This window comes from Lepidochelys olivacea (assembly GCF_965140295.1).
Source record: "Lepidochelys olivacea isolate rLepOli2 genome assembly, chromosome: 10".
In the NCBI taxonomy this organism is placed as follows: Eukaryota; Metazoa; Chordata; order Testudines; family Cheloniidae; genus Lepidochelys; species Lepidochelys olivacea.
Window position 1 is genome coordinate 50,094,777 of NC_140420.1, and position 27,325 is coordinate 50,122,101.

The 27,325-nt window shown below is 39.0% G+C and overlaps 1 protein-coding gene and 1 long non-coding RNA gene across 5 annotated transcripts in view; one reads left to right on the forward strand and one right to left on the reverse strand.

The window, feature by feature from the left end:
- SCAPER (S-phase cyclin A associated protein in the ER) overlaps window positions 1-27,325 on the forward strand; it is a 348,781-nt gene that overhangs the window by 80,973 nt on the left and 240,483 nt on the right. For 3 of the 4 annotated variants that reach the window (XM_084641327.1, XM_084641328.1, XM_084641330.1), the window contains 9 exons: window positions 4,349-4,509; window positions 7,283-7,348; window positions 14,559-14,821; window positions 17,743-17,991; window positions 19,751-19,921; window positions 21,397-21,472; window positions 21,668-21,785; window positions 22,197-22,308; window positions 23,414-23,554. In XM_084641327.1, the coding sequence (XP_084497453.1) occupies window positions 4,349-4,509; window positions 7,283-7,348; window positions 14,559-14,821; window positions 17,743-17,991; window positions 19,751-19,921; window positions 21,397-21,472; window positions 21,668-21,785; window positions 22,197-22,308; window positions 23,414-23,554 (1,357 nt within the window). The remainder of the gene's footprint in view (window positions 1-4,348; window positions 4,510-7,282; window positions 7,349-14,558; window positions 14,822-17,742; window positions 17,992-19,750; window positions 19,922-21,396; window positions 21,473-21,667; window positions 21,786-22,196; window positions 22,309-23,413; window positions 23,555-27,325) is intronic. The other variant, XM_084641329.1, reaches the window with a different exon arrangement.
- On the reverse strand, window positions 14,020-24,265 carry LOC311527395. Its single transcript, XR_014713324.1, has 3 exons — window positions 24,192-24,265; window positions 22,889-23,040; window positions 14,020-14,156 (listed from the first exon to the last, which is right to left on the reverse strand). It is a non-coding gene; the product is annotated as an uncharacterized lncRNA (long non-coding RNA).

Genomic DNA, 27,325 nt, shown 5'->3' on the forward strand with positions numbered 1-27,325 from the left:
CTCCCAATCCTACTTCAGATGCATCTGTTCGTAAAATGAATTCTTTGTTGAAGTCTGGGGCTATAAGCATGGGGTTACTGCAGAGGGCTGTCCACAGATCCATGAATGCTTTCTCTGGGTATCTGTCCACTTCACCATATCTGGATGCCGGGCTTTTATCAGGTCTATCAGGGGACTTGCTCTGGTAGCAAAATGGGGAATAAATCGTCGGTAGTACCTCACCGCACCCAGGAATGCCCGGACTTGCTTTTTCCGATTCGGCTGGGGCCAATTTTGGATTGCCTCTAGTTTGTTTAGTTGGGGCTTGACCATGCCCCTTCCTATAATGTAGCCAAGGTATTTAGGCTCAGCTAGCCCTATAGCACACTTGGCTGGGTTGGCTGTGAGGCCAGCCTGTTTTAGCGTGTCCAGAACCGCTTCCACCTTTTCTAAGTGGATTTTCCAGTCGGGGGTGTGAATAATCACATCATCCAGGTATGCCGCTGCATAACTGGTATGGGGCCATAGGAGCTTGTCCATAAGACGCTGGAAGGTGGCAGGTGCCCCATGCAGTCCAAAAGGAAAAAACGTATATTGGAACAGACCCTTTGGGGTAGAGAGTGCCGTCTTTTCTTTTGCATCTTTGGCAAGGGGAATCTGCCAGTATTCCTTTGTTATATCAAGGGTGGTCAAAAATCTGGCATTGCCCAGGCGGTCAACTAACTCATTGATATGGGGTATGCATCGAATTTGGATATCTCATTCAGCCGGCGAAAGTCATTACAAAACCTAGTGGTGCCAAGGGCTAATCTGCCGGAGATCTAGGGGGCCAGTCCCTGTCGCCTCTACTGGTTTAGAGTCGTTAGGGTGTGAGTGAGACTCGGGTGCTTCTCCCTCCTGGGTGGCCTCCTTTTCAGCTGCTCGGGTCCGCCTACCTACGAGAGTGAACCTCCGGCTTTGGGCCATTATTCGGGTTCCCAAGGCCTTAGTTACCCTCCTTTCCCTTTTCGATTTTCTACCCTCTCTGGGAGTGGAGAACAAATCTGGAGATATTTCAGAGAAGATTGGGGGTTGACAGTCTACTGTGGATGCCTCACTGACTTCAGGGTTTGCCCCTTTCTCTAATTCCCCTACCAGGAGTAAGTCTTCAAACCCTGGGAAGTTCCTACCTATGAGCACTGGGTATGGGAGTATGACACATGCTGCTATCTCAGTATTATTCCCTGAATCTTGATTTTTACTGGGATGGTGGGGTAATAACCAGCTGTCCCATGGATGCATGTTATCCCTGTATGCTTAGCCCACAGCAGCTGACTATACTTCACGAGCTTCCCTGAGACAAGATGATAGCACTCCCCGAATCAACCAGTGCCGTGGTCTCTACCCTATTTAGCTTCGCTGGTCTGGTGTACATATGTGGGGTTAGTGAGACCCCCACAAGGTGGATTAGGGAGCATGGGTCTGCCCAGTTCCCCAGGTTACACTGCATAGGCTCCTCAGCATTGGGACACTGTGCAGCTATGTGTCCCCACTCCCCGCAGGTGTAACATCTGTATGAAGCCCTAGGCGCTCCTCGGTCTCTTGGTTTGGGCGGTATAACATCACGATCCTCTTCCCCCTCAGTGCTCCGACTCTGTGGCTTCTCGTGGGCCTTCAGCCCCTCTCTTTTTCCACCTGGGCTCTCCTAGTGGCACAGTCACCAGAGCTCTAGGGCTTGGTGCTGCTAGTTTAACCCGGGGTGCTTCTTCCTTAACTGGTCGAGTCAGCTCCCTCGCCGTCCTTCGCTTTTCTACCATCTGTGACCATAGGTGGAGAGTTCGTTCTGGCTTACCTAGGCGCGAAGGTCTAGTGGTAGTCCTCTCGATGACCAGAACCTCTAGTATCTCCTCTGGACTCCGGGACTCAGTTCGTAACCACTTTTGTGCGAGATGGATGAGGTCATATAACTGGGACTGTGGAGTTTTGTTTTCCTGGTATCTCCACTCATGATATCGCTGGGCCCACACTGCGGTCGTTACCCCAGATCTGGCCAGGATCTCTGCTTTCAGCTGGGGGTATTCTGCCGCAGCCTCTTCAGGCAAATCATAGTAGGCCTTCTGGACCTCCCCAAACAGGAAGGGAGTGAGGATGCCAGATCACTGTTCTTGGGGCCAAGCCTCCCGCAGGGCTGTCCTCTCAAAGGCCAGGAGGTATTCCTCTACATCATCCTCCCCGCATCATTTTCTGCAGCCAGTTGCGGGCCTGCATGATCTGCATCCCATCATGGCCGCGGTTCAGCTCTGTAAGGGCCCTTACCTGGTTTACCAGTTGCTGCAACGTAGCCCGGTCTTGAGCAGCCTGGTCCATCAGCAAGCGATTAGTCTCTTGCTGCAGCCGCACTGTCTCCTGTTGGGTGGCTGCCTGGTCACGGGTAGCCTCCTGCTGGGCAGCCGTGGCTTGTATCAGTGCCCGCACTATGTCCTCCATTGTGGTGGGGAAAAAAATTTAAAAAAAAAAAAAAGGGGAGAGGGTTTATACAACACCCTCCTTCTTCTGCCACGCTGTGTACACCAGATCCCACTTCTGACACCAGTTGTGACAAAGTTCCTTCTCTACCTTGGTGGGTCTTGCATTTATTGGCGGATTTGCTCGCCTTGGAGCTTCACGGCAGCCCTCAGTTTGGCCGTTTTCATGAACCCACAGTCCAGGTCAACTCCTCCTGTGTCTGACCAGGAGTTGAGAGGTTTGGGGGGAGGAACCTGGGCCTGCCCTCTACTCTGGGTTCCAGCCCAGGGCCCTGTGGAATGCAGCTGTCTAGAGTGCCTACTGGAACAGCTGTACAACAGCTACAACTTCCTGGGCTACTTCCCCATGGTCTCCTCCCAACACCTTCTTTAGCCTCACCATAGGACCTTCCTCCTGGTATCTGATAATGCTTGTACTCTTCAATCCTCCAACAGTATGTGTTCCCACTCTCAGCTCCTAGTGTCTCTTGCTCCCAGCTCCTCACACGCACGCCACAAACTGAAGTGAGCTCCCTTTTAAACTCAGGTGCCCTGATTAGCCTGCCTTAACTGATTCTAGCAGCTTCTTGATTGGCTGCAGGTGTTCTAATCAGCCTGTCTCTCTTAATTGTTTCCAGAAAGTTCCTGATTGTTCTGGTACCTTTCCTGTTACCTTACCCAGGGAAAAGGGTCCTACTCAACCTGGGGCTAATATATCTGCCTTCTATCACTGTCCTGTAGCCTATTGTGTATATTCTATATTTATAGCAGAAGCCCATAACACAGCAGTCTGTGCTTGGCTAAGCTCATAGCCCTTTCTACACAAGGCATCGTGGATTCTTGGGCAGAGAACAGGGAGACCTCTTTGCGGGCATTGTGCAATTGGCTACTTGGTGCTCCCCAAACACTTCTTTACTGCCTTACAAACTTGATGTCTTTCCATCAAAGGATGCCGCATTTGGGAACCATGTTCTCTAATCACCAAAGTGCTGAGTTCTTTCCTCAGTTATTAGTTCCCTTTTAATTTTTAATTTAATAGTTTGTTTGAGACTTTGGCTTCTTGTTGAATTAAAGTTCCACTGCTGTCTGTGTATGGAGAAAGTGTAAACAGTCTGACTCTGGGCCTTTGTACCTACAGCACTACTTGCTTCTTCTCTCTGAAATTATTTTGTATAATAGGGAATGCTAAACAGTACTCATTCATCTGAGCCATTGGTAAGCTAGGATCCAAAAAGAATGTTTTTTTAATCTGCTAGTTCTTTTCTGTGTCCTGGTTTCCACTGTTGCTGTCACTCACCCTTTAGGTCAGTGAGAAAAGTTTTGTATGTTTTTTCCAAGTTAAATATCAAGAAGATTTTCCACTCTGGAAATTGTGTAAGTATAGAAAGAGAGATGGAGGCAAGAATAAGAGCTTTCTATTGGTTGCCAACAGGTGCCATTTTTTTAGAGCCACCCTCTTTAATCTAAGGTTTCAGAGTAGCAGCCGTGTTAGTCTGTATGCGCAAAAAGAAAAGGAGTACGTGTGGCACCTTAGAGACTAATCAATTTATTTGAGCATAAGCTTTCGTGAGCTACAGCTCACTTCATCGGATAAATACAGTGGGGAGATTTATATACACAGAGAACATGAAACAATGGGTGTTATCATACACACTGTAACGAGAGTGCTCAGGTAAGGTGTGATAAAGTGAGCTGTAGCTCACGAAAGCTTATGCTCAAATAAATTTGTTAGTCTCTAAGGTGCCACAAGTACTCCTTTTCTTTTTCCTTTAATCTAAGCCACCAAAAGCCAAAACAAAAGAAATGAACAGGTAAGAAATTCTCCGATAAACTGTTCCATTATTTGATCAGAAAGTGTTACATCTATGAATTATTTTTTTACTTAGGAATCCATCTGTGACCATTGCTACCACTCGTCTGGCTCCTTCAGGTGTAAGTTGGGCTGATAAGGTGAAAGCTAACCATGGAGCTAAAGCTGCCACTCCAGAGCTAGCAACTACACAAACCTGCATGCCAACACCAGTGCAGAAGTCATCACGGAGAAATGGCAAGTGTCTTTCAGTGAGCTATTATCTAAAATTATTGTTATGGCCCAGCTATTGAAAAGTTAGTTCAATGTGAGATGAATTATTTCATAACAAAAATAAATCGTCAAAATCACAACTTTGTTGTTAGAGTACACCAATTTAGTTTTACATAAAATAACAGTAAAATTAAATTAATGATCAAAATGTAGGTTCTTCCAGCATTGCTTTTTCAATGCTGCTGTTGAAGTTGAGGAAGATTTCCCTCAGTAAATGTGTTTTTTCAAGTGCTGATAACTTTGCATTGACTAGTAACCTACCTGACACCTCATATAGGAAAAAAAACTGTGACTAAACTTTTGGTTTAATGAAACTACTATTTATCTTTCTTTAAAACACCTTCAGAGGTTTGTTTTCTAAACTGCTTCATGGACATCAGGGATCACAACTTAAAAGCAAAAAGTGTTTTGATTCTCAGGTTCAGAAACGTACAAATGGCCCCGAAAGAATAATCTTTGATATTTTCCAAAAGAGCTTGAAGATGTGTGTCCACAGAGACTCACGCACTAGACCTATGCTAAAGAAGTGATAATGGATGGCTTGTTCTTTCTCTGAAGAGTTGCCACACTATATTGTAGTTCCTTTCCCTTTGTTTAAAGAGTGTCCTTGGAGAAGCTTTTAATTCACAGCCTTTTGCTCTAGAAAAGATCGTTTCACTGGAAATAGTAAAAAAAAAACAGACAAAAACTTTGCCTTTTGCTTTATGAACTTTCTCTCTCTCTCTCTCTCTCTGCCAGCATATATTGGGGCCTTGGAGTTTTCTCCAAAGATTGTTTTCCCCATTTATCTTTTAATTTATTGACCCAGTTTTCCTTATGCAAACACAGCGTTGAGATAGAGGAAGTGGATATCCCTCCCCCCCCCCAAATAATTTAGAATCCCATTTCTAAGATATATAGTATCTTAAAGAAAAACTACTAGAAAAGAAAGACATGCACTTAGTGTTGGTAGTAAAAATTATGCACCTTATATAGATCTGTACATTTCCATGGTGTTTTACAAAGGTCAAACGTGTTTACAGCCTCAAAGTATCTTACAATTTAAATTAATTCAGTTTTGTAACTGCAGTTTCATATGGTCAGAAAAGAACAGTCGAAAGCTTACTCATTTCTTGTCTCACATCCATTTTGTCCTGCTATTTTATTAGTCTATCTCCCTGAGCATCATTTTAAAATTACCTCCTGTCTCTAGTGTCACTTCTACTCAACAGTTTTTTTGTTTTTGGTCTAGCATTTTTATGTATTCTTGACATCATATGTATAAAATGGAAAACTGATAAATTGCAGCTACGACATGACAGGACTCCAGTGTGGCATATGATTTATTTCAGTGATATATGTGATTTTCATATAAAAATAAAATTAATTAATGTATAGGAGAAGTGAGGAGCAGCAGATATCACCAGCTTTTTTTTTGGACATATATGAACTATACCTCATACAGTAGCTGAAGAAGTCTGATTTATGCCCAGGAGACTGAGCATTCTGACCCATATTAGAGCTGCAGTACTTTGAGACTGCTGTGAAAAATGGAAAACTTTGAAGGAAATCATCTCAAACTACAAGTTTTAAATGAAATGTGTCTGTTTTAAAACACTTTACAGATTCTTTACTGTCATGAGGTGCCATCTCCTGAGGAACAAAATAAAGGAAAACTACACTCAGCATAAGAATATTTACATGCTGGAAGGGAGAGAAGTGCAGTCTGTTGCTGCTTGATCTAGTATATGCCAACTTTTGAGTTGCATACTGGAAAAGGTTCCTATAAGATGATGAATCTATTCAGATTGTAAACTCCTTGGTTAGGGACTGCGTTTATACCATGCCAAACATTATGGGTTCTGTATGATTGTGGTCTCTAGACACTACCGCATTACAAATAATAGACTGAAGAGTTTGGTGGTGAGCAGACAGTAAGATAGGAATTCCTATCTAAGGAATAGGAAAAGGGGCTATAAATTCCGACCTTTCTGAGAGCCCACTACTGGAGGAAATACAATGATTTTCAAAGCTTGGTCTGTTTGTGAGAATTGTGTATTTTTTTTGTTTCCAATTGTACATTTTTGTAACTAAAAATTGAATGTTTTTTGGAAATCAGCTACTACTTGTGCTTGAAGTGTACCACAACTGCTTCGTATCTACCTGTTACTGACAGCATCTTTGATTACAACTCTTTCAGCTTTAATAAAGATCTAATTTATTTCTCATTATCTCGGCAAAAAGAAAACGCATCTATCATACCTCCCCATCTCAGTGGATTCCCATTCTTGGGTGCATCCTTTCAGGATGTGATTCTTTGCTTCCATAACTTCAAATTTCTGGGTCGTTGAAGCACCTGTCATACATCTATTAAAAAAATACCACAGTAATTGTATAGTAGAAGCGAGGCTGAAGGAACTTGTTAAAGAGCACTTTTCATTCCTCAGCACATCAATTCACAGAAGCATAAGCAAAGGACACTGTGTCTGAAAGGGGAGGAGTGATGAAAGACAAGCCATGCAAAAGGATATTTATTTTGTCCTGATAAAAGTGACAGGCTGTTCTCTCAAAGAAACACACATTAAATAAAAGGTTGATAATAGAAAGAACGGGTTTACAGCTATCATTTGAATTGCTTCTTGTAGCCTGCAACTAAGTGAGAATATGTTTAAATGTTGTGTTTAAGTTTGAATTAGCTTCTTCTCTATAGTTCCTAAAACAGATGCAGCTGACTTAGATTTGGCTATTAATGTTGCAGAACAGATGCTGGCTGAACATCCCAGGAGACGGAAGAAATTCTTACTTCATAGGAGCAAGAAAAGAGGTGGGACTATCTTGTTCAGAGAAATCCACGGTCTTAAAAAGAAGCTCAAGAGGGGCTGTAGACTCTTCCTATAGCAGTGGCATATGGGTACCATGCTTGTACAGAAAACACTTTGTGCTTAAGACTTAAGCACAAAGTACCAGGGAATGGTTACTTCTTGTTACACTACCTAAATTTTGATTCTTCTATTGGTGCACTAGCTCATGCTGAGTACAGATTGTACTCAGTACAGTTACTCAGTATTGTACTGAGTACGCTCATTGTTGAAATACTTGAGAGGATTTGTACCCTGCATCTTAGTTTTATTGGACCATCTAAAGGGCCCTGCTCTGTCACTGATATTGCTGAGCCACTGAACAGTCTCTGAGTCCTCCTGGGGCAAACTTGTAGGTGTATCGATGAGGATTTGGGTTTCCTCTTGCTTTTTCTAGGGCACTTCACAGTCTTAATCCATATCAGGATTTTTCATCAACAACCTGTGTCTTCAACACTTCAGGGTTTCAAGCCCTGTTTACTCCCCTCACCCAATCTTTCCATCTGTGAACTTTGGCTCAGCATGCTATCACTGCATGTCACAGGGTGCACCTGTCACCACTGGGCTGATGTCTCCTCCTGGTCACTCTGAGGATTAGCTCTTGAGGCCGACACTCCCATCCACAGATTGCACACCATCACTCCGATTCTGGTCTCCAGCTCCTCTCTGTCCAGGACCCTCAGTATCTCCTTCGTGACTTAGGCCTCTGGCTAGGTCACTCAGCATTCCCCCTTCCGGGGTTCAGTCCATCAGCAGTCCTAGGCAGCCTCCCATTCACTGCCTCAGTTCTACACCACACCCTTTTGTGGCTGGTAGGGGAACCTGGGCCCACCATCTTCTCTTGGTTCCAGTCCAGGGACCCTCAGCTCAGCAGTTCTGGACTTCCTCTCTCTGCCTTCACTGCTCCTTCCCTAGACTGCTTCCTACATTTTGGTTCCCCTTCTCTCTCTGCATGTACCAGCTCCAAGAACCCTCCTCCCCCTTTCAAGGGAGTGACTGCTGTGTGCCTTCCTGCAGCCTTTCCCAGCAGCCTCCAAGCACTCCTCCCTCTTCCCAGGGAACAAATGCCCTTTTTCAGCAGCCCCAGTCTGTAGCCCTCTACCTGGCTTTATAGGCCCTGCCTGTTCCTGCACAGGTTGGCTTGCTTGCAATCACTTAGTTCTCTGTCCTGGCTCCTCCTTCAGGTGCAGCTTCAGGTGCAGCCTGGGCACTTAATTGGCCTACCCGGCTATCTTAACCCTGGACAGTCCTGCGTGGGATGGAGACCCCATCATGCCACACTTCACCATGTCACTTGTCTCTCTTTTTCCACCTTGCTTACAGATGTGTAAGAAGGAAGATGTACCAGAAGCTTTTCTTTAAGTTTGCCTATTGTAGAGAGAGAATATCCTTTATGGACATGCGTAACTACTGTGGAAAGGTGGAGCTTGCAAAATCATTTTCAATCTCTGTGGCGCATGCTCTAAGACCTGAAATGCCTGTGTTACTTGCCTGTGTCAAGGTTTCAATTCCCTTAGTAGTATAATGTGCTATCCCAGGGGACTTGGCACCGATTCTTCATAGAATGTGGCATCGCTGTCTTTAAAGCACCATGTTCAACCCATTTAAAGAAGTGACAGGTTATCTCTCAGTTTGTGACTTCTGCTGTCCTCAATACCTATTGGCAATCCCTAAAATCTTCAAGAACCCAGCTGTGAATAGTATGTAGACAGGTACGCAAGCCAAAAGATTCTCAGATACAACAATAGGAAATATTGCTGTAGCAGAACAGCTTTGATAGAGATGTGGTTCTTTGCAGCAATTTTGGTGCTTAACAGCACTGACCTGACACTGGCACTGGATGGAGTCCTCAGTTCCATGAGAGGCCTGAATGCACTGGACTGAATTCATTAGTAGATGGCACAGCTGACAACACATTTATCTGCAGTGATTGTCTTAATACTGGTGGTTTTGGCACCAGTTTCAACTCTCCAGTTTCCTTCCCTGACATAGCACCTGTGACATCTATTTAAGGTGAACTCTGATGATGAAGATGATCAAGATGTGTGTTATTGGGACATTGAAGAAACTGGTGACTCCTTATAGATCATCTGTATGTGTCTGTAACTGCAGGGGAAGAGGGCAAAGGGAATGGCTGTTCTGGAAGATCCAGCCTTTGCCCATATTTTTGAAGTAGGCAGCTAAAGTTTCAAGCATTAATTTAGTCCCTTTTTAAAAAATGCAAAGAACTGAAGCTGACCACGATGTGGGTCAGGTTCAGCTTTTGAACAGAGTGATCTGGTTATTGTATTCTATTCTGGATATAATAGAGAGCAGACTGAATTTTATTCTGTTGACGGGATCAAAAACTTGTTTGGAAGCAGAATTTTACCAGCTTTTCTATTTTTTGTACAGACAGACAACTTCAAGCTAAAACCAGGGACCGACCGTTAAATACACGTAAAACTGAGATTCCCTTCACCAGGCCAAATTAATAAAAAATGGTTTGTTTTGCCAGTTCTGAAATGAGTGACAAGCAAATTTTACTAATTTTACATTGTGATATTCAGAGAGATTTTTTTTCTCTATACAATGTACTGGATTCCGGGAATCAGTTAGTCCCTCTCCAAAAAGTAGACAACCAGGCCTGATAGCCTTTCATTTTCTTATTACATCAATTTTCAGTTTTTGGCATTCTAGTCTTAGCTAAGACGAAAGCTGTACCCCTCTTTCTCTTGGCTGTGTACACCTTGTGCTGGCAACAAAGAAGAGAGTGGTGTAGTGCTGCTACAGGGAATCCTCTACTACCTGGATCCACTGTATTTAAGTCTGTGTGTTGTGCTGGCAGACTGGGACCTGAGAATTGGACCCAATATCTTCTCCTGTTGTTAGAGAAATGGGAAAGCTGCAGCTCAGATTTCAGGTACTTGGGTTGGCAGCAGCCCATTCCAGTTTTCCAAAAAGTCCTCCATCAAAAAGGGAAAAGTCATTGTGAAATATTTCTAATTTAAAAGCAAACTTTTTAAAATAAAAATAAACTTGGTAAAGGGCATCAAAAACCTTTCATTTTCTTCATTTCCCTTTTACCTAGTAGGTCAGATGCTCGGTTTTGTGGCATGACTTCAAATTTATCTATGTAGATCTTTTTCATGACTGCTGCTTACTCATATCCAAGATGGAGTAATCTGTTAAGACATTAACAGATTTGTAGCTCACGAAAGCTTATGCTCAAATACACTGGTTAGTCTCTAAGGTGCCACAAGTACTCCTTTTCTTTTTGCAAATACAGACTAACACGGCTGTTACTCTGAAACCTGTTAAGACATTGTTGAAGGAGAAAAGAAGGTTACTTAATTTTAACTGGAATTCTCAGAATATACTGCCTCCACAGTTGCCACAAATGTTTGTCTTGCCAGGTGACTTTATGGGGATAATATTTTCAGATAATTCCAGTTACAGGTCAATAAACACATTTTCCCAAAACTCTTAGTTTTATACATTTTCAAAATTTAGAAGATTAATCCAAGTATAAATGTCAAGAATATGATTCTGTAATGTGTAGTAGCCCAGTGTTAGTTACCTTTTGATTCTCTGTCTCCTTGTTTAGTCTCTTCTTTCTCTTCCTGCTCTCTCCATGGCTTGTGCAACAGTTGCCCACTCACTTTCCCTTGCTGTATGTCTGTGTTTTGTATATGTATCTTATTTTCCTCCTTCCCCTCTGTATCTTTCTTACATCCTTCCCTCTCCTCTTTCCCTTTCCTTCTTGCCCTTCCTGCTTTGACTCTGTAGGCCAGAATAAATTGAGATAGAATATTTTTTCAATCTCTAAAGCTCTAGTCAAGAGTGGTTTGTTCACAGAACGTGATATTTGTCAGGTTTACTTTTGGCTCAGCTCTACTCCTGCAAGCTTGATCTTGCGCCTGGTTACATGTATGACAATTTCAACAGACCTCCACTAGGAGCAAATTGGAGAAATATCACCACAGATATCAAGGCATAGTTTGTTCCCTTCTAGGTTGTCAAAGCAGGATTTATTGCACATTAAGGAGACATAATCCCTGTTGGAAATTGTACTTCTCTTCTTTTCCGTCATTTAAAAAAAAAGCGTTGTGAATAGTAGTTTTACTAGATCCCATGATTTAGGTCTCTTAACAATTTTACCGATATCCATTGCCTGAGTCAGCTCTTGGGGAGACAATGCTTCTTCTTATGACTGTCAAGATTTATTGCTTCTTACAGCATTGCATTTTCTCTGTATTTTCTTTACTACTCTTTTTCTTTCCTATCTTCTGTCCTATATTCCTATCTTTGGGTTACCAGAAGTTGTGGGAAAATAATTTCTGTTCCTACTGGGCTTATGCTTCCAGACACTCATGCATTCACAGCTCTCCATAGTGCCACTATAGTACCTACAGTAATATTATATAGATTTAAAATATAATAAAGGTTACCTGGGACTTAAAGTTTACTAATGATGGGGTAAAGTCAGGTAGGCTTAGGTAATAAATCACTGGCAAAGAAATGTTTAAGTGAGCACAAATCTCATAAGGCAGAACTTCTTGGAGTATTGCATATACTTGGATAAATTTATCTTATTGAATAAGGCCCAAATGACTGTGGGGGCCTGAAGATAACAGATGGCTTGTGACTTCCATGTAATACCAGAGCAAGCAGAGACAGGGAAGTTCAAGTAAAAATAGAGAATGAATTATTCATTAACGAAACTGGGCAAGTAACCAAATTCAGCATTTGATACTTAGCACGTGGAGAATGTCTAACGTGCTCTGTGAAAATAATTCAAGGCTTCTGAAAACAATTGTTACGCACCAGGGATAATACCTCGGTGAATGTTAATTTTTGCTCAAGATCAAGAGCTATGTGAGCTAATGTCAATGAAGATATTAGTGCTGCAAAATTTGTGTTAAAATAGCATTGTTTGCAGTGGTTGAGAATATAAGATGGTGATGGGTGAATTAAAATGGAAAAAGATTTTAAAAAATAAACTTTTGAGCACAGGAATGGGTGTCCGATGTCTAGTATAAAGCTCCAGTTTCACACCTGTACCTCATGAAATAGAGCATGTCAGTGGATATAATGTACTCTGAGTGTAAAGAAATTCTGTCTAAAACTCTTTTAGTGCCTTGTCCTTCCTTATTTATCTTAAAGGTGAACTTTAAAACATTTTTGTTTTGTTTTTATTTTACATATGGGGGATAGAAAATATTATTACTAAAACTTTTCAAAATTGCATGACATACTTAAAATCTGCCACTTATCTGATCCCTTTTTGGCCATTTCCATTGTGCTTGTTGATTTTCTGATTGCTCTTTTGTCCCAGAACGAGTGCGCCACAACTAAAGATGGGGCAGAATTTGTCTGGGTTTACCCAAAGAAGGGCAGCTCTGCTTTGTGGGTGGGGGGGAGAGAGAAGGTTAGAAACTGCTGCAAAAGGTGCTTGGTGGTCAGAATGATGTATTTTTGGAGTATCGTGGTGATTTAGATGCAGTCAGCCGGACTTCACATGACTTTAAAAGATTTTTTTTTAAGTTAATAATTTTGGAATTATTTATGTGCTGAATGTCTTTCCTATGCTTGCTTTTGCACATAATTGTAGGGCAATGGTTCCCAAACTGGCGTTTGTGAAATGTTACAGGGGGTTCTCGGGGAAAAAATTCCCTAATGGTGGACAGAGCTGTTCCTAGGGATCCCGGGCAGCACGGGGCCAGCAGCCTGGAGCCCCTGGACTGCCAAGAGCTAAGCAGATCAAAGCAAGCATATCTATCACACTGAAAGGATTTAAACTTCAAGACTCCTTATAACAAATGAAAAAGGAGGTGGATATTTTTTGCTGTTTTTAAAATTAAATAGGCAGCTAGTATTGGTTTTAAAATTATTACGAAGTTTAAGCTTTGTTGTAACGTGTGTTGTGTGCTTGGACTACTCAAGACCTGAATGCTTGTGTAGGAGGAACTCTTTGAGTTGGCTTCTTAAATACCTTCATGCTGTTTCATATCTGATACTCCTTGATGAAACACAGGAGCCTTGTCTTATAACAGGCTTATTCAAAAGCGATACAAGCTACGAAAGTGAGATCTTGGAAGAGTGTCGCCATTTTCATAATGTAATAAAAATACCATAATGATAAATAATAATAATTAATAATAAATAGTGTGTAACAAGCATGATATAAAAATAAATTTTATATTTCCAAGATCACTGCTTTTATAATTTATACTCAGGTAAAGGAGAAAATCCCTGGAAATATTCATTTTTAGGCGGGGGTTCGAGAGACATGACATTTTAGTGAAAGGGGTTCACAGGTTGTTAAAGTTTGGGAACCACTGTTGTAGGGTTAACTAATTTCCCCTCTATCTTTGCAACTCATCTGTAAGTTTGTATTTTCTTGTGTTTTTATTTGACATTAGCACGGATAACTTTGTGGCGTATACTTTTTTTCATCCCTTGCAGAACTTAGTGGAGGATATTGAGGACTCCTGACGGTGTTCTACTCTTATCTCTTCTCTTTATATTAATATTTATCTGGAAATTGACACTAAGTAGTGTATTTTTATCATCCAAGTTGAGCGAAATGCAAAAAGTAAATAAACAGCATACATAGAAAAATATTAAATTATATTTTCAAAAATATTTTCACTTTTAATAGCATAAGGCCTGAGTCTTGCAAGTGCATCTGCATGGGTAGATCCTTGTGCTTGAATGGAGGCCCATTGAAGTCATTGGGGTCTATACAGATGCAAGGGTCTGTGCACCGAGCTCTTATTGCAGTATCAGGGCCTGAGAATGGTAATAGAAACATAAATAAGAAAACCTATTGTTAAAAAGTATGTGTACATAACTCCCTCCCCCCCTCCCTCCCCAAAAAAAGTACAAACGCTAATGCTCAGGAGTAACTTGGCTCATGAAAGTAGCCCCTTGGAAGTCAGTGGAACTACTCCCACTAGTAAAGTATGTACGTAGGAGTTTTCAGAATGGGGCGCAGGATTTTTAAACTGATAGTGTCCCTTGGAAGGAAAATTATTCTTGAACAGTGTCTAATAGGTTTCCATATATTTTTAAAGAGAAAAGGTGTTCTTGTTGTGCAAGAACAATTTAGACAATAAAATTGCTAATTGTGGCTTTGCAAAATTGTATTTATAAAGCTATTTCTTGGTGGGGTGTTTTTGTTTCCTTGTGTAGAAAGAAAGGATGCAGAAGGATGGGAAACAGTTCAGCGTGGAAGGCCTATTCGATCTCGATCTACAGCTGTAGCGACAAAAACTCCTGTAGCTGCAGAATTGCTAAGAGCTAAAGATGACAGTGACAAAGAAAATGTAGTCTTCAGACCATCAGAAAGTAAACAGAAGAATTCATTCGATGAAGATAGTGCATCCAAAAATATAGAACCTCTGCAGAAAGATTCTTTATATCTGAGTGAGCATCCTCTTGCTGAAAGGACTCAGGTAAGTGTAATTTGAAACACTTTTTTATCTTTATTATTGTAATATTTTACTAATGTTTATATAGAAACATTAATTGAGGTTATTATGTACAGTGGTTTAGTCTTTAACCTGATCGAAAGGTTTTAAAATGTTTTGAATTTTTATCAAATCCTTTTTATTATGGTTAATATACAGAAACTACATTGTGAATAACATTAAGGGGCGACATAAATTGACAGTGATAAAAAACTCTTATCAGATAGAGATGCACTATATATTTTACAATGTCTAGAAAAACAACTGGGCGTGGTTATGGTAGTAGGCAACTTAGTTGAAGTCAGTGGATCTGCTCACCCATAAGGGCTGCAGGATTGGACACATTTGTTGCAACAATAACCAAAATGTTTTAATGTTTTTGAAAGTATACAATCAGATTTGGCTTTAACAGTAGCTCCTAGCGCAGACAACCAAATATTAAAAAGTAAAGTATATCAGAAAAATTATCTGTATTCACTTATGTTCAGTGAGTGCCTGATTATGCCATCAACACTACATACCCACGTTGAGGGTGGTTCAGAGCTCCAATGCCTCCTGGAGTTCCCTGGCTCATGGAGTATGTCCCTTGCCACTCTCTTTAGAGGAGTGAAGCCTAATCTTCCCTTTGTGGCTGACATCTCTGATGGATGATGTTGAAGGGGTGGTATAAGGAGTGAAGCTTAATCTTCCCTTTGACACTTACTGTGGCGCCTCCCCACTTCCTCTGGTGGTGACTAGAATCCTATGTGGGGGGCGTGAGCAGGTAACAGTCTCTGTACTCTAAAAATATATGTTTGCACTAAAGTGATTGCAATTTTACCTGCTTTCCATGCAGGGAGGTGATAGAAATAGCAAAGGAGTGGGAGAATCCCTTGCTTCCTCTTGTTAATTGCATCCGTGCAAGGGCCAGGCAAAATCTGGCCATAAATTTAATCCTTTGCGTGGAAATGAACTATTGTATGAGCATGGTATAAAACCCTAGTTGAATAGGTATTACAGTGCAGTCAAAAGGAATGTGTTTTACTAGAAGTTCATGTAATAATATCATTTGTAACAGTAGTAATGTTGGTGGAAATTATTTGCTGGTCAATATAGTTTGGTTAAAATATTATTGTTAGGAAAGCTTAGTAACAAAGATATGTATGGCAGTTTTCTCCATTGTTGTATTGAAGTCTTTTGCTGGAGTGGGAATGTTTGTGTTTTTCAACATTATTTCATAAAATTACCATTTATTTTGCTATATAACTATTGATTTTATCATAAACAGTGTTGACTACACTGTAAACATCAGTCAAGCTAATATAAATATTGCAAATAAGTATATTAGCAACAGTGACTGGAATATAAATAATGTTGATGCCAGTATAAACGAAATTGTGTAAATTATGTTTAAGTCATTAGAACGATAACCCTTAAAGTATGCATATTGGTTAATTTAACAATATGAGGCCAAATTTTGCTCTCATATTCACCCATGTAATCCCACTGATTTAACAGAGTTACACTCAAAAAAGCATACCTGCTCCTGCCTCTGCAATTCTGGATGGTCTTTTTTGAAAAAGGACCAGTGTTATCATCCTACATAAGGAGTGGGTGGCAGGGTTCTGGAGAACCCACAGTATGTGTGTAGTTTAGCTCTGGGGGCCATCTTTTTGTGAGAATACAGGAAGTAGGTGGGTTGAGGAAGGGGTAGGGCCTGGAGCTCTGCCACTATACCAATCCTCCCATCCTCTTCCCTGGAGGGTAAGGGCTCACATAACATATTCCAGCTTTTATTTATATACCAGTATTAACACTGAATACATCTTATAGCCCTTCTGCCAATTCTGCTTTTACTTATACAGCAGTGCAACCACACTGACTTTGGTGAGGTCACAAGTTCCTGCATTTTGCTGCTTTGGGGATATTTCCACCCCCTCAAATCTCACTTGCTTCTCTCTGTGGAAAAAGGGAGAGGAGATTGTAGGCCTTAATAAAAGAATGTTGTACTATATTTCTACATGTTATCCTTGTCTTCTTTTCTCAAAGTCACCTCTTCTACGTTTTTGTTTTCCCAGACCTGGAACCTAGAATTAACTCCCTGGTTTTGAGCTACGTATGCCCTGATTTTTCAGAGTACTTAACATTTTATATCACTTTATGTGTTCAGAGCAGTGTACAGTTGCAGTTGTGTGTTCTCAGCACTTCTGAGGTGTCTCAACTTGGGTACCCAAAATATAATGAACACCATTAGTGGTCAGCTGTGAAAATTTTGGTTTATGAGACTTGCCCAACATCACATAAGAACTTTGGCAGGGGGAGGAATAGAACCAGTTCCCCAGAATGGAATTTAACTGCTTTAACCATGAGACCATCCTTTCTCTTCCTGCAGTTCCTTGCTTCATTTACTACATACAGACCTTCCAACTTCTTCAACAAATGAAGCAGGTATCCTGCAGACAACAGCCTTATTCACTATACAGTGCTGATTTATTCACCGAGCACATTCTGGCCTATGCACCAAATGAGGCATGGTTCTGTACTGAACATGTGCAAACTGAGATTTTTAAGAGGCTTATAATATGGCCCAATTTGGCCACATTTTTATGAGGATAGCAAAAGGCACATCCCTGGCACCAGGGAGACCCCTGCTGCTAGATATCCCTGCTCCAAAGCATGGAGACACAAGGGTCTTTTAGCTGAAAGCTTCACACACACAAAAAAACATGTGCTTCAGCCCAGCACTTTCAACCTGTAAGTTATAAGTAGATGGAAAATGTCAGGCAACTTTAACTAAAGCCAGCACTACTTGCATCACATAAAAATACTGTACTTAACCCTCATATTGTATTAGCTTCTTTTTCAAGCAGATATTTGAAAATCAGTGTGTTGCATCTAACTTATTTTGTAAATGTGTCTGTTATTAGTTCACAGCACACACACTAGAAGATAACAGAAACACTGGCAACGTGGTTTTACAGGACAGTTCTTGCTTACAAACACCTTCTGAAATGCCTGCAGTTGTCACAGACACTGAACTTACTTCAGAAAGTCTACAGATTGATGAATCTCCCTCCTTGATCTCTGGTAGTAAAGAACAACATGAAGCATTAAAAAACAAGATAGAAAGTGAAATGGACCCCTCAGACATTTCAAATGTGAGTGCTGCCAGATTGGTAAGACAATTTACAAGAATTCTGAATAAATTACAAAGATATGCCTTGGGTTTCTCATTCTCCTTTGCACAATATTTAATGTTAGCCTACTACAGAATTTGTCAAAAAGTCCACAGAGCACCAAATGTATATAGTATGGAAAAAAAAATAATTTTTTCCTATTTCCAAGCACATTCAACTCTAGAATTGATTACAGTAAGACATCTGAGTTAGGCTAAAATACAGGAATGCACTGGTTTGGATTACAAAGTTCTTTCTAGATATATGATCAGAAAGATTTTTCACTTCCTTTCGTAATTGTTGATTTTAAACAGGCCTCATGTTTATTGTTATAGTAATTCCACTAATTGCTTGGATTGGAAGAGCCTGAGTTATTGAAATTCATTAGGAAACCAATATGGGAATGGTCAGACTTCTTTCCCCACTAAAATCAACCCATTCCTTTTCTTATGTCTTCCTATGCAACTTGCAGGCATGGCTGACATATTGTTTGGGGCCATGTCTTACCAGGGAGCTTGTACAATATAAAATATTTCCTTATAATTGTTTCTTTATTTTCTTTGCTTATTCTGAAGGATAAACAGCATAAAGAATATGTTTTATCTGATCCTTTCAACAATTTGGTACTTTAAAAAAATGTGCCTTAGTGCTGATGTAACAATCTGAATAATAATTTTACTGTGTACAATTTAAACATGTTGCATACTGTTCAAACAGAACTTGTTCTTGTCTAATAAAGCAAGCTAGAAACTGTTTTAAAATCTCTGACATTAATCTCCTATACATTATCATCACACACGGATGTCACTTTGTAGCAAGAGGACTTCCAAGAACAGGCTGCTAATCTTAATTATAACTTTATTTCATGATACTAAGTAAAATACTTTTGACATGCAAGACCATTTTCTAATAAAAGGTGTCACCTTGTTCTTGGCTTTGGCAGAGGGGCCAAGGAATGACTGGTCATGATGAATGAATTATCCGTTCACCTCCTAGGGTTTGCCTACATTAGGAGATTTTGCTGAGTATAAACATGGCTTCTGATAATTGAGTTAGCTGACATTATGTTGGCCATGACTTTTTGGCCTGTGTAGTAGATAAGGACAAGTTATGTTCATCATCATGTAGCTAGTCATGGTTAAACACTGATCCCTGATCCTCTCATGGAATGGCCATTCTGTATGCAAAGTACAGTTATTGTCACAAATTTTGTATCGAGAGAGTAACAAGTTTTTGTAGTCCTCATAGCTTGTTTTTGGCTTGAGAAGAATCCCATACCAAATCAGCAAATATCTAAGTGGATATTCAGTTCTACTGCAGTTTATAAAAAAAGAACCTCTTCTTGTTCTAGAACTCTCCAAAGTCATTCTACCAGAAATACTGCAGCTTCCAAAGCACATGTATTACCTGGGTTCCTATACTGCAGATCTGCAAGGATGCCACTTAAAACTGAGTTCAGACTTCCAACAGTATTGTCTAGATTCAGAGGCTAGATTAAATTCCTCATTTGTAAAGTGTTCCTGAAGATCATTTTGATATCATATTGTAAGAAATGTTCTTGTAGCTATTTAATTAATTAGTTTGAAACTGCTAGCATTTTAGCCTGTTTTCTTAATTCATTAAATGTATCCTTTAAATGTACCACAACTAATATAGAAAATGACTGTAAATTGACCTAAAAATGTAACATGATCCATATTTAGAAAGCTACTTATTTCTAACCTTCTGGTCCAGTTCTAATTTTTTATTTTCTATACAGTCTATGGCAGAAGTCCTTGCTAAAAAAGAAGAGTTAGCAGATCGCCTGGAAAAGGCCAATGAAGAAGCAATAGCTAGTGCCATTGCAGAAGAGGAGCAGTTAACTAGAGAGATTGAAGCAGAAGAAAACAATGACATTAACATTGAGACTGACAATGATAGTGATTTTTCTGTGAGTTTTCAGTCTGTTTTAAAATGACTAATATTAGTTATCAGAATGTAAGCATAAAATTTAATTTCACATTCCTACTTGCTATATACAGTTTATTTTATATGCAAATATAATAACTGTTTATACATGTATTACATTATCATGTAATAACTGTGAAAACTATATCAATTTATAGAAATTTGTGTAAGATATTTTTAATTTTACTGTGTTTCGCTTTCTGTATTGTATATTACTGTAGGTGCTAATTAGTCAGCAAGACCAACTAGCTGGCAGAACATCTAATCATTTTATCTGGAAAATATACTACTTTTAAAGAAAGCAGAGATGGAAATTGAAGGGAGATGTTTAGTATGAGTCTTTGATCAGCACATTTAAGGTTTTTTAGTTGTCTTAAAGAGAAAATTTCCTGTCTTGCTGGGGTCTGTTTTACCCTCAAAATTTCAAAGAAATATTAACATTAATAGCCAAAAGCTATTAATGTAATATTTACATTAATAGCCAAAAGCTCAATTTTGCTGCCATTACTCATGTTGTGTAATACCTTACTCCATGAGTAGTCTCATTGAAATCTGTGTGTCCACTCATGAAGTAGGGTACTACTCAGTGTGACTGGCAGTAGCAGGAAGAGGCTGTAAGTGACTATGGGAATTAGGTAGCTAAAACCCCACACATCATCTTGAAAACATAGAGATTAATTATTTAAGGCCCAATTGTGGAAATACGCATTTGAGTGACTTTCCATAGAATTTAGTTGAGTGAGACTACTCATCTGAGTAAAGTGATTCATGTATATTTGCAGGACTGGATCCTTCGCTTGTGAGCTCTTTAGGGTAAGGACTATGTTTATATAGTACCTAGCAGAGTGGAGCCCCAGTCCCTGCTGGGGCATTTGGACAGTTCTGTGAAACTCATAATAACTATAATACATAACTCAGGATTCAATAAACATGTTGTAGTACTTTATGGTAGTTTATCAGTCTTCAGAGATGTAAAATGCTTAGTAGCAGCTGGAGCGGTCATTTGTAATTAATGACAGGTTTCAGAGTAACAGCCGTGTTAGTCTGTATTCGCAAAAAGAAAAGGAGTACTTGTGGCACCTTAGAGACTAACCAATTTATTTGAGCATAAGCTTTCGTGAGCTACAGCTCACTTCATCAGATGCATACTTTCCACAGTATGCATCTGATGAAGTGAGCTGTAGCTCACGAAAGTTTATGCTCAAATAAATTGGTTAGTCTCTAAGGTGCCACAAGTACTCCTTTTCTATTTGTAATTAAGGCATTATTCTGCAAATAAAAATTACACAAAAAATGAGTTCTCTAGGGATTCACTCTATTTCTGCAGGGGTATCTCTTTTATTGCCCTTAATCTTGAGTCTAAGTTTATACAGCATTATAAAATCCACCCTTTTGCTAGTATAGGATTGTGTAAAAGAGTTATGTTTTGATTTCATGGATCATTTTGTGAAATTTCAGGCTAGCATGGGCAGTGGAAGTATATCTTTCTGTGGCGTGTCTATGGACTGGAATGATGTCCTGGCTGATTATGAAGGTAAAGATTTATGTATTCATCTAAACACAGAAAATAACAAAAATAGTTTATGAAAGAGACTTTTTTTTCATACTCAGTTATGCTTTTGGAATAGAAATGACTCCCAAATCACTGAGAAGTTCAGAGTGATGTTATTTGGATATTGTTGGACATTATATTTTAAATTATGTAAGTGATTGTTTCCTTTCTGTGCAGCTCGTGAATCATGGCGTCAAAATAATTCATGGGGTGATATAGTGGAAGAAGAACCTGCACGTCCACCAGGCCATGGAATACATATGCATGAGAAACTTTCTTCACCATCTCGCAAAAGGTCTTGGAATTTTCAGCTGACTTAACTAGCCAAAATAGAAGTAGATTAAACTGTTGCATGCAGTTATTATGTTGTTAATTTCTTGTTTTCTTTATAAAGTGCTTTGTAATTTGTGGAGAAACAAACTTATTTAAGAGCTGGATATTATTGTTATAAAATTTGTTACATTTGTACTGTATTGTGCAGTAGTTTAAATGCTAAAAGGTTCTGCGTTTGAAAGAACAGAACAGGGATAATATTAAATATATTAATCAAACACCTATACATGAGATTAAATCAAATAAGTTACATTTCAGTGGTATAATGCTTTTTTTACTTTCCTAAATATATTTGGATCGCTGAATTGCTTATAGGATTGTCAGTCTCAGTTCTTTGTCTCATTGGCTTATTTTATTATGTTTATATTAAAAGAACAATAGCAGAATCTAAAAAGAAACATGAGGAGAAACAGATGAAAGCTCAACAGCTGAGAGAAAAGTTACGTGAAGAGAAAACGCTAAAGCTTCAAAAACTGATAGAGCGGGTAAGCTTTCTATAGTTAAAAAGATCCAGTTTATTTTAATTTAGAAGAGTATATTTTGTTCACGTGGTCCAAACACATACTCGACTATTAAATTCTGAGCTAACTTCAAAATGAACCTTGTCTTCTGGATCTGAGTTAGCAGAATCTTAGTGCATGACACAGGTGACCTGATTTTCTAGGAGGCTTGTATGTTATTATTATTTATATTATCCAAAGTCTCATTCTAGATTGGGTGCCCATTGTACTATGTGTTCTACAAATACATAGGAATACACAGACTTTTCCCCAAAGATCTTGCCAGAGTAAAAAGAAAAGAAACAGGAAAAAGGACGGGGGAGGGGGCAAAAAACACATAAACCACTGATTGGGGTGATGATGAGCACGCCAGACAGGCCAAGGGGAATGAAATGGTGAATAAGGAATAAAAGGGAAGAGGGACATTGTTGGGGATGAAGAGATGGGTTCGGGAAAGGAAGGAAGGAAAAATGGAGAGATCACTGGTAGGTATAGGACTGTGCAGTTACCATCAGTAAGAAAATCATGTTTATAGTTCAGATTGTAAAAAACAGTCTTCTCATACTGCTAGCATCCAGTGATTGTGCAGATATCTCTCCCTTCCGTGCTGCTCCAAGCTGTTACTGCAGGAGTCCCTGCTGCTTCTAGGGATTGGCTTCATCAGAAGGGCCTGATCTGCTCCCTGTCTGAGGGCTCCTTTTGAGTTTGTTATATTACCTGAAGCAAAAGGCTTTTGTCATACTGTGTACAATACTGCACTGGACTTGTAAAATAGTGTTGACATCATTAAACAGAGTTATTGCCAAATCATTAAGCGCTGTGTGATTTATGAGAAAATCTCACACTAACTCCTTTTTACTCAGAGAACGTGCTCGAAATGCTGAGACATATCAAAAGAGCTCACTTAATTTTAACATTTTTTTACTCAATTCCCTTTGAGCTAGACTGAAGTTACTGCAGGGTTTTGCAGGATAGCATAACTTTGTACTGTCACAAGTGTAGATAAAGGTTACAAAGTAGAAAATACTGGGGAAAATTCAGACATTAATTGCTGTATTGTATTAATAATGTACTAACTCACTGTGTTTAGGAGAAAGATGTGCGAAAGTGGAAAGAAGAATTACTGGATCAGAGACGCAGGATGATGGAGGAAAAATTACTCCATGCTGAATTTAAACGTGAAGTGCAGTTACAAGCAATTGTGAAAAAAGCACAAGAGGAAGAAGCAAAGGTAAGATGTTTGAATAGAAAAACATTTATTATTTGTTGAGTGTGCTCAGGACTATATACAATCTCTATATCAGATATATAAAGGCAATAGGGATCCAGACATATGATCACCAGTCAAGCAGATAAGGTTCAGTTTCAGAATGGTGAAAGTTTTCCTTTAAAAAAATCCCTTTATGGGTGAACTTGGGAAGCTTAGTAGAAGAAATGTGTTTTAAGGAGAGATTTGAATAAAGAGCAAATAGCGCTCTTGCCAGCCTTTGGATAGTGCATAGTACTCTCCCCTCTACACCTGATAGTGCATAATAGCTTTTTCGGTAATTTGCACCCCTGAAGGTTCACAGAAAGAGCCTGTCCTTTTAATTACAGTTGTACCTGTAGCTTTGCATGGGATGTGCAAAGTGGGGAAAATGCTTTGTGCTCTCCCTATGCTACTCCCCCACTCTAGGATTAAGGGATAATCTGGCGCTTTAAACGGAGTCCTGTAACATTCTTCTCAAGTTCGTACTAACCCACCGTTCCTTCCCAGTGGTTTGGATTTAGATATGACTGGAATCCCAAACACAAGTAAAGTAGTGACTCATGACTAATGCATTGAACATGATTGAGAGCCCCCAATATACACTTTAAAATGTACTTACCTCCTGGGTCTGTGAAGTACCTCGCTGAAGAAACAAGAATGTAGATTAGAATGTTAATTTTGTACATTAATTAAATGCACTGATAGTTGTGTTTTTAGCTGTTTTTTGTTTTTGTTTTTAAATCAGTAAGGAGTTAGTGCTGTTAAATTATTGGAGAGCATGTAATCAGACACCTTGTAATGGAATCATAGGACTGGAAGGGACCTTGAGAGGTCATCTAGTTCAGTCCCCTGCGTTCATGGCAGGACTAAGTATTTTACATAGTGTATTTATTCTAGGAAGATAGACAAAACATATCAGTGCTTTATAGACTTGAACTAAGGTGGTAGTTGCTGATAAATGCTTTTTGTTTTAGTTTATTGAAGAACTGTTAATAAAGTAACTTAGAAGAAGAATTTATTTTAAAGCTCCTTTTTTTCTGTAACAAAGGTGTCCTCTTACTACTGGAATGTTGTGTTTTATATGTAGTGAAGCTCTGTATCTGAACTTTGATTGATACACCTTTTCAACCTTGTTAATTATTATAATCATGACAAAATTGGTTTAGCAGTTTAACTTAATGGTTAGTTCTGTTACTTAGTCGAGACTCTATTCTAAACTATCTAATTCAGTCTAACACATTTACCTTCATTATTATTTAATTAAACCAGTGTGACTTCTGTAATCATATTAACTAAATCACACTTAACATAATTCCCAACTAAGCAGACGTTTGAAGTGTTGTGTGTATTTAATGTGTGAGATCTGCTGCCTCTTGTGGTTCTTTTGTTCTTGAAGATCAAGGTTAATTGGGTTTACAGAAATACTAGCTGATGTGTAGTACAGTTGAAAGACCATGATGACTGTTGCTGCCCAATTGGTTTTCCAAATTCCCACTGCTTGCTGTTCACTGAAGTGCAAAATCCATTCTGTAAATGTATTCCAGTCCGTAAACAAAGCAGAAAAACCTACCTTTTGTTTGGCCTCTTATTAGTTCCATAGATTTACATCTGCACAATCCTTTTGTGGATATTACACAAATGTAATAGACGGTTGTGTATGACAATGTACTCTTTTATATTCAGTATTTCCTAGTGTGTTCTGTCAATGCTAATAACTTTTTTATTAATAAAAATAATATTTTTCCTCAATAACTTTCCTTCTGAAATATATTTTATTTAGGATTGAATAATAGTGTGCCTTTTCTCAGTTGCAAATACCTTTCTGAAACAAACATTCACTGTGATGCAAATATTACGTGTGTGTGTGTATATATATATATATATATTAAGGTTCACCAATCTTTTCAGCACTTTTTGAGTACGAAGAGAGGGTAAAAAATACACTTATTTCAAATAATTTAAAATAAAATAATGATTTGTATAGCACTGAGAATACAAAGCTTAAATTTTTGCATATATTTAATGTAAAAAATTAAAATATCCGAAAAGCACTTAAAAATTGGCTCCTGTGCATCATTTTTCCATGAGTTATTTATCAGTGGCCATTTTAGAATTAAAACATTATGTACTGTTCTACTGTGGATCAATAAAATAGTAAATATTTATGAAATAGATCATAACAGGGTATGAAAGAAAAAGATTATTGAGCTTGATATATTTTCCTTAATTACAAATGTGTATATACCCACTTTTAAAACATTCCATTTTGTAAGGTAAATATCAGAATTTAATAAATCTATAAATACATACAATTTTCAAAGTAAAAGGTGGAAAAGACTGAATGAATCATATAGGCCCTGATCCTACAAACACTCATGCACATGTATAACTTTATTCATGTGGGTGTATTGGCTAGTGCATTATCTATTCTTGTTTTAAATGTTCCAAATTATGCAGCTTCTATAATTTACTATGAGAAAATTTCCACACTCCAAAACATTTCACTATTGGGAAGATATTCCTAATATCAAGCCTAAATTTAACTTTTTCTTGATAGCTTATCCCATTTCTTCGTTCATACTCCTTGGGCTAGCCTGTTAAACAAATAATGTGTGAGGAAAGCAAGGCCCCCAAGTCAACTTGCTTGTAAACACCGCATCTGATTAATTCCAAAATTTCAGGTAATTGTCTAGGCGTCAATTGGCAGAACCCTATTAGTTTTGGTGAAAATCAGAAAAATTTGATTTCTGTTGGTGGACGTGACAGGAAAGTAAGGCTCATAGAGTGCCCATTTCATGCTTCAAGCAGAGAAATCATTCTAGTACCTCTTGCTGCTTCCTACACATATTATAAACTGCAGCTTAACCTGCTGCTCTCATTGGGTGTATGGCTCAGTCTACAGAAGCAACAAAGTATGTGATCCTTTAGTTATTTGAATATGTTGTCCTCAGTTACACCGAGATTTAAAAAAAAAAAAAAGGGGGGGGGAATATCAACTCTCATGCTTCCTTGCTTATGCTGATTTATGTACTGAAATGTGCAACCCTCTGGTAGGAATAAATATAATTTTTGTAATGTCTTCAAGCTAAGAATCTCTGAATGCTTTACAAATGGCTGTGAATTAAGCTTCAAAACATTGCTGTGAGGTAGTATTCCTATCCCCATTTTGCAGATAGAAGAACAGAGGTACACAGGTTAAATAAGTTGCAAGTCAGTAACAGAGAAAGAAACAGAACCTATGTCTCTTGACTCCCAGTGCTTTTTTTTAACTACTTAAGGCCCTGATCTTGCAACTAGATATCAACGGTCTGATCCTTGCATCCCTACAGAGCCTCATTTATTTGCTTTGCTCATTGACCAGCCTTTCTTTGCTCAACTGCTTAGAAGGAATAGGGGTACTGAAAATGTTTTCTGCCCTGGACAGCAAAATGCTGAGGGTCTTTTCTAGATGGGGAGTGGGGTCTGCCCATGTGAATCCAGTTTCAGGATCTGGGCCTAAGTAATGTTTTCTCTCTGTGGACTTTAAACAATAATCCTGGTTGGTGCAGCTGTGAGATAAGGGATTACATCATATAGACCCAAACATTTAAATTGAAATCAGTGGGACTACTCACATGTGTAAAGTGAAACATGAGTAAATGCTTGCAGGATAGGGATCTATGTTTTTATTTAAAAAAACCCCAAGCCTAAAATGTTATGTTAGTATATGAGATTGGTTGTAACCCAGAGACAGTTAGTTGGTATTACAGTCTA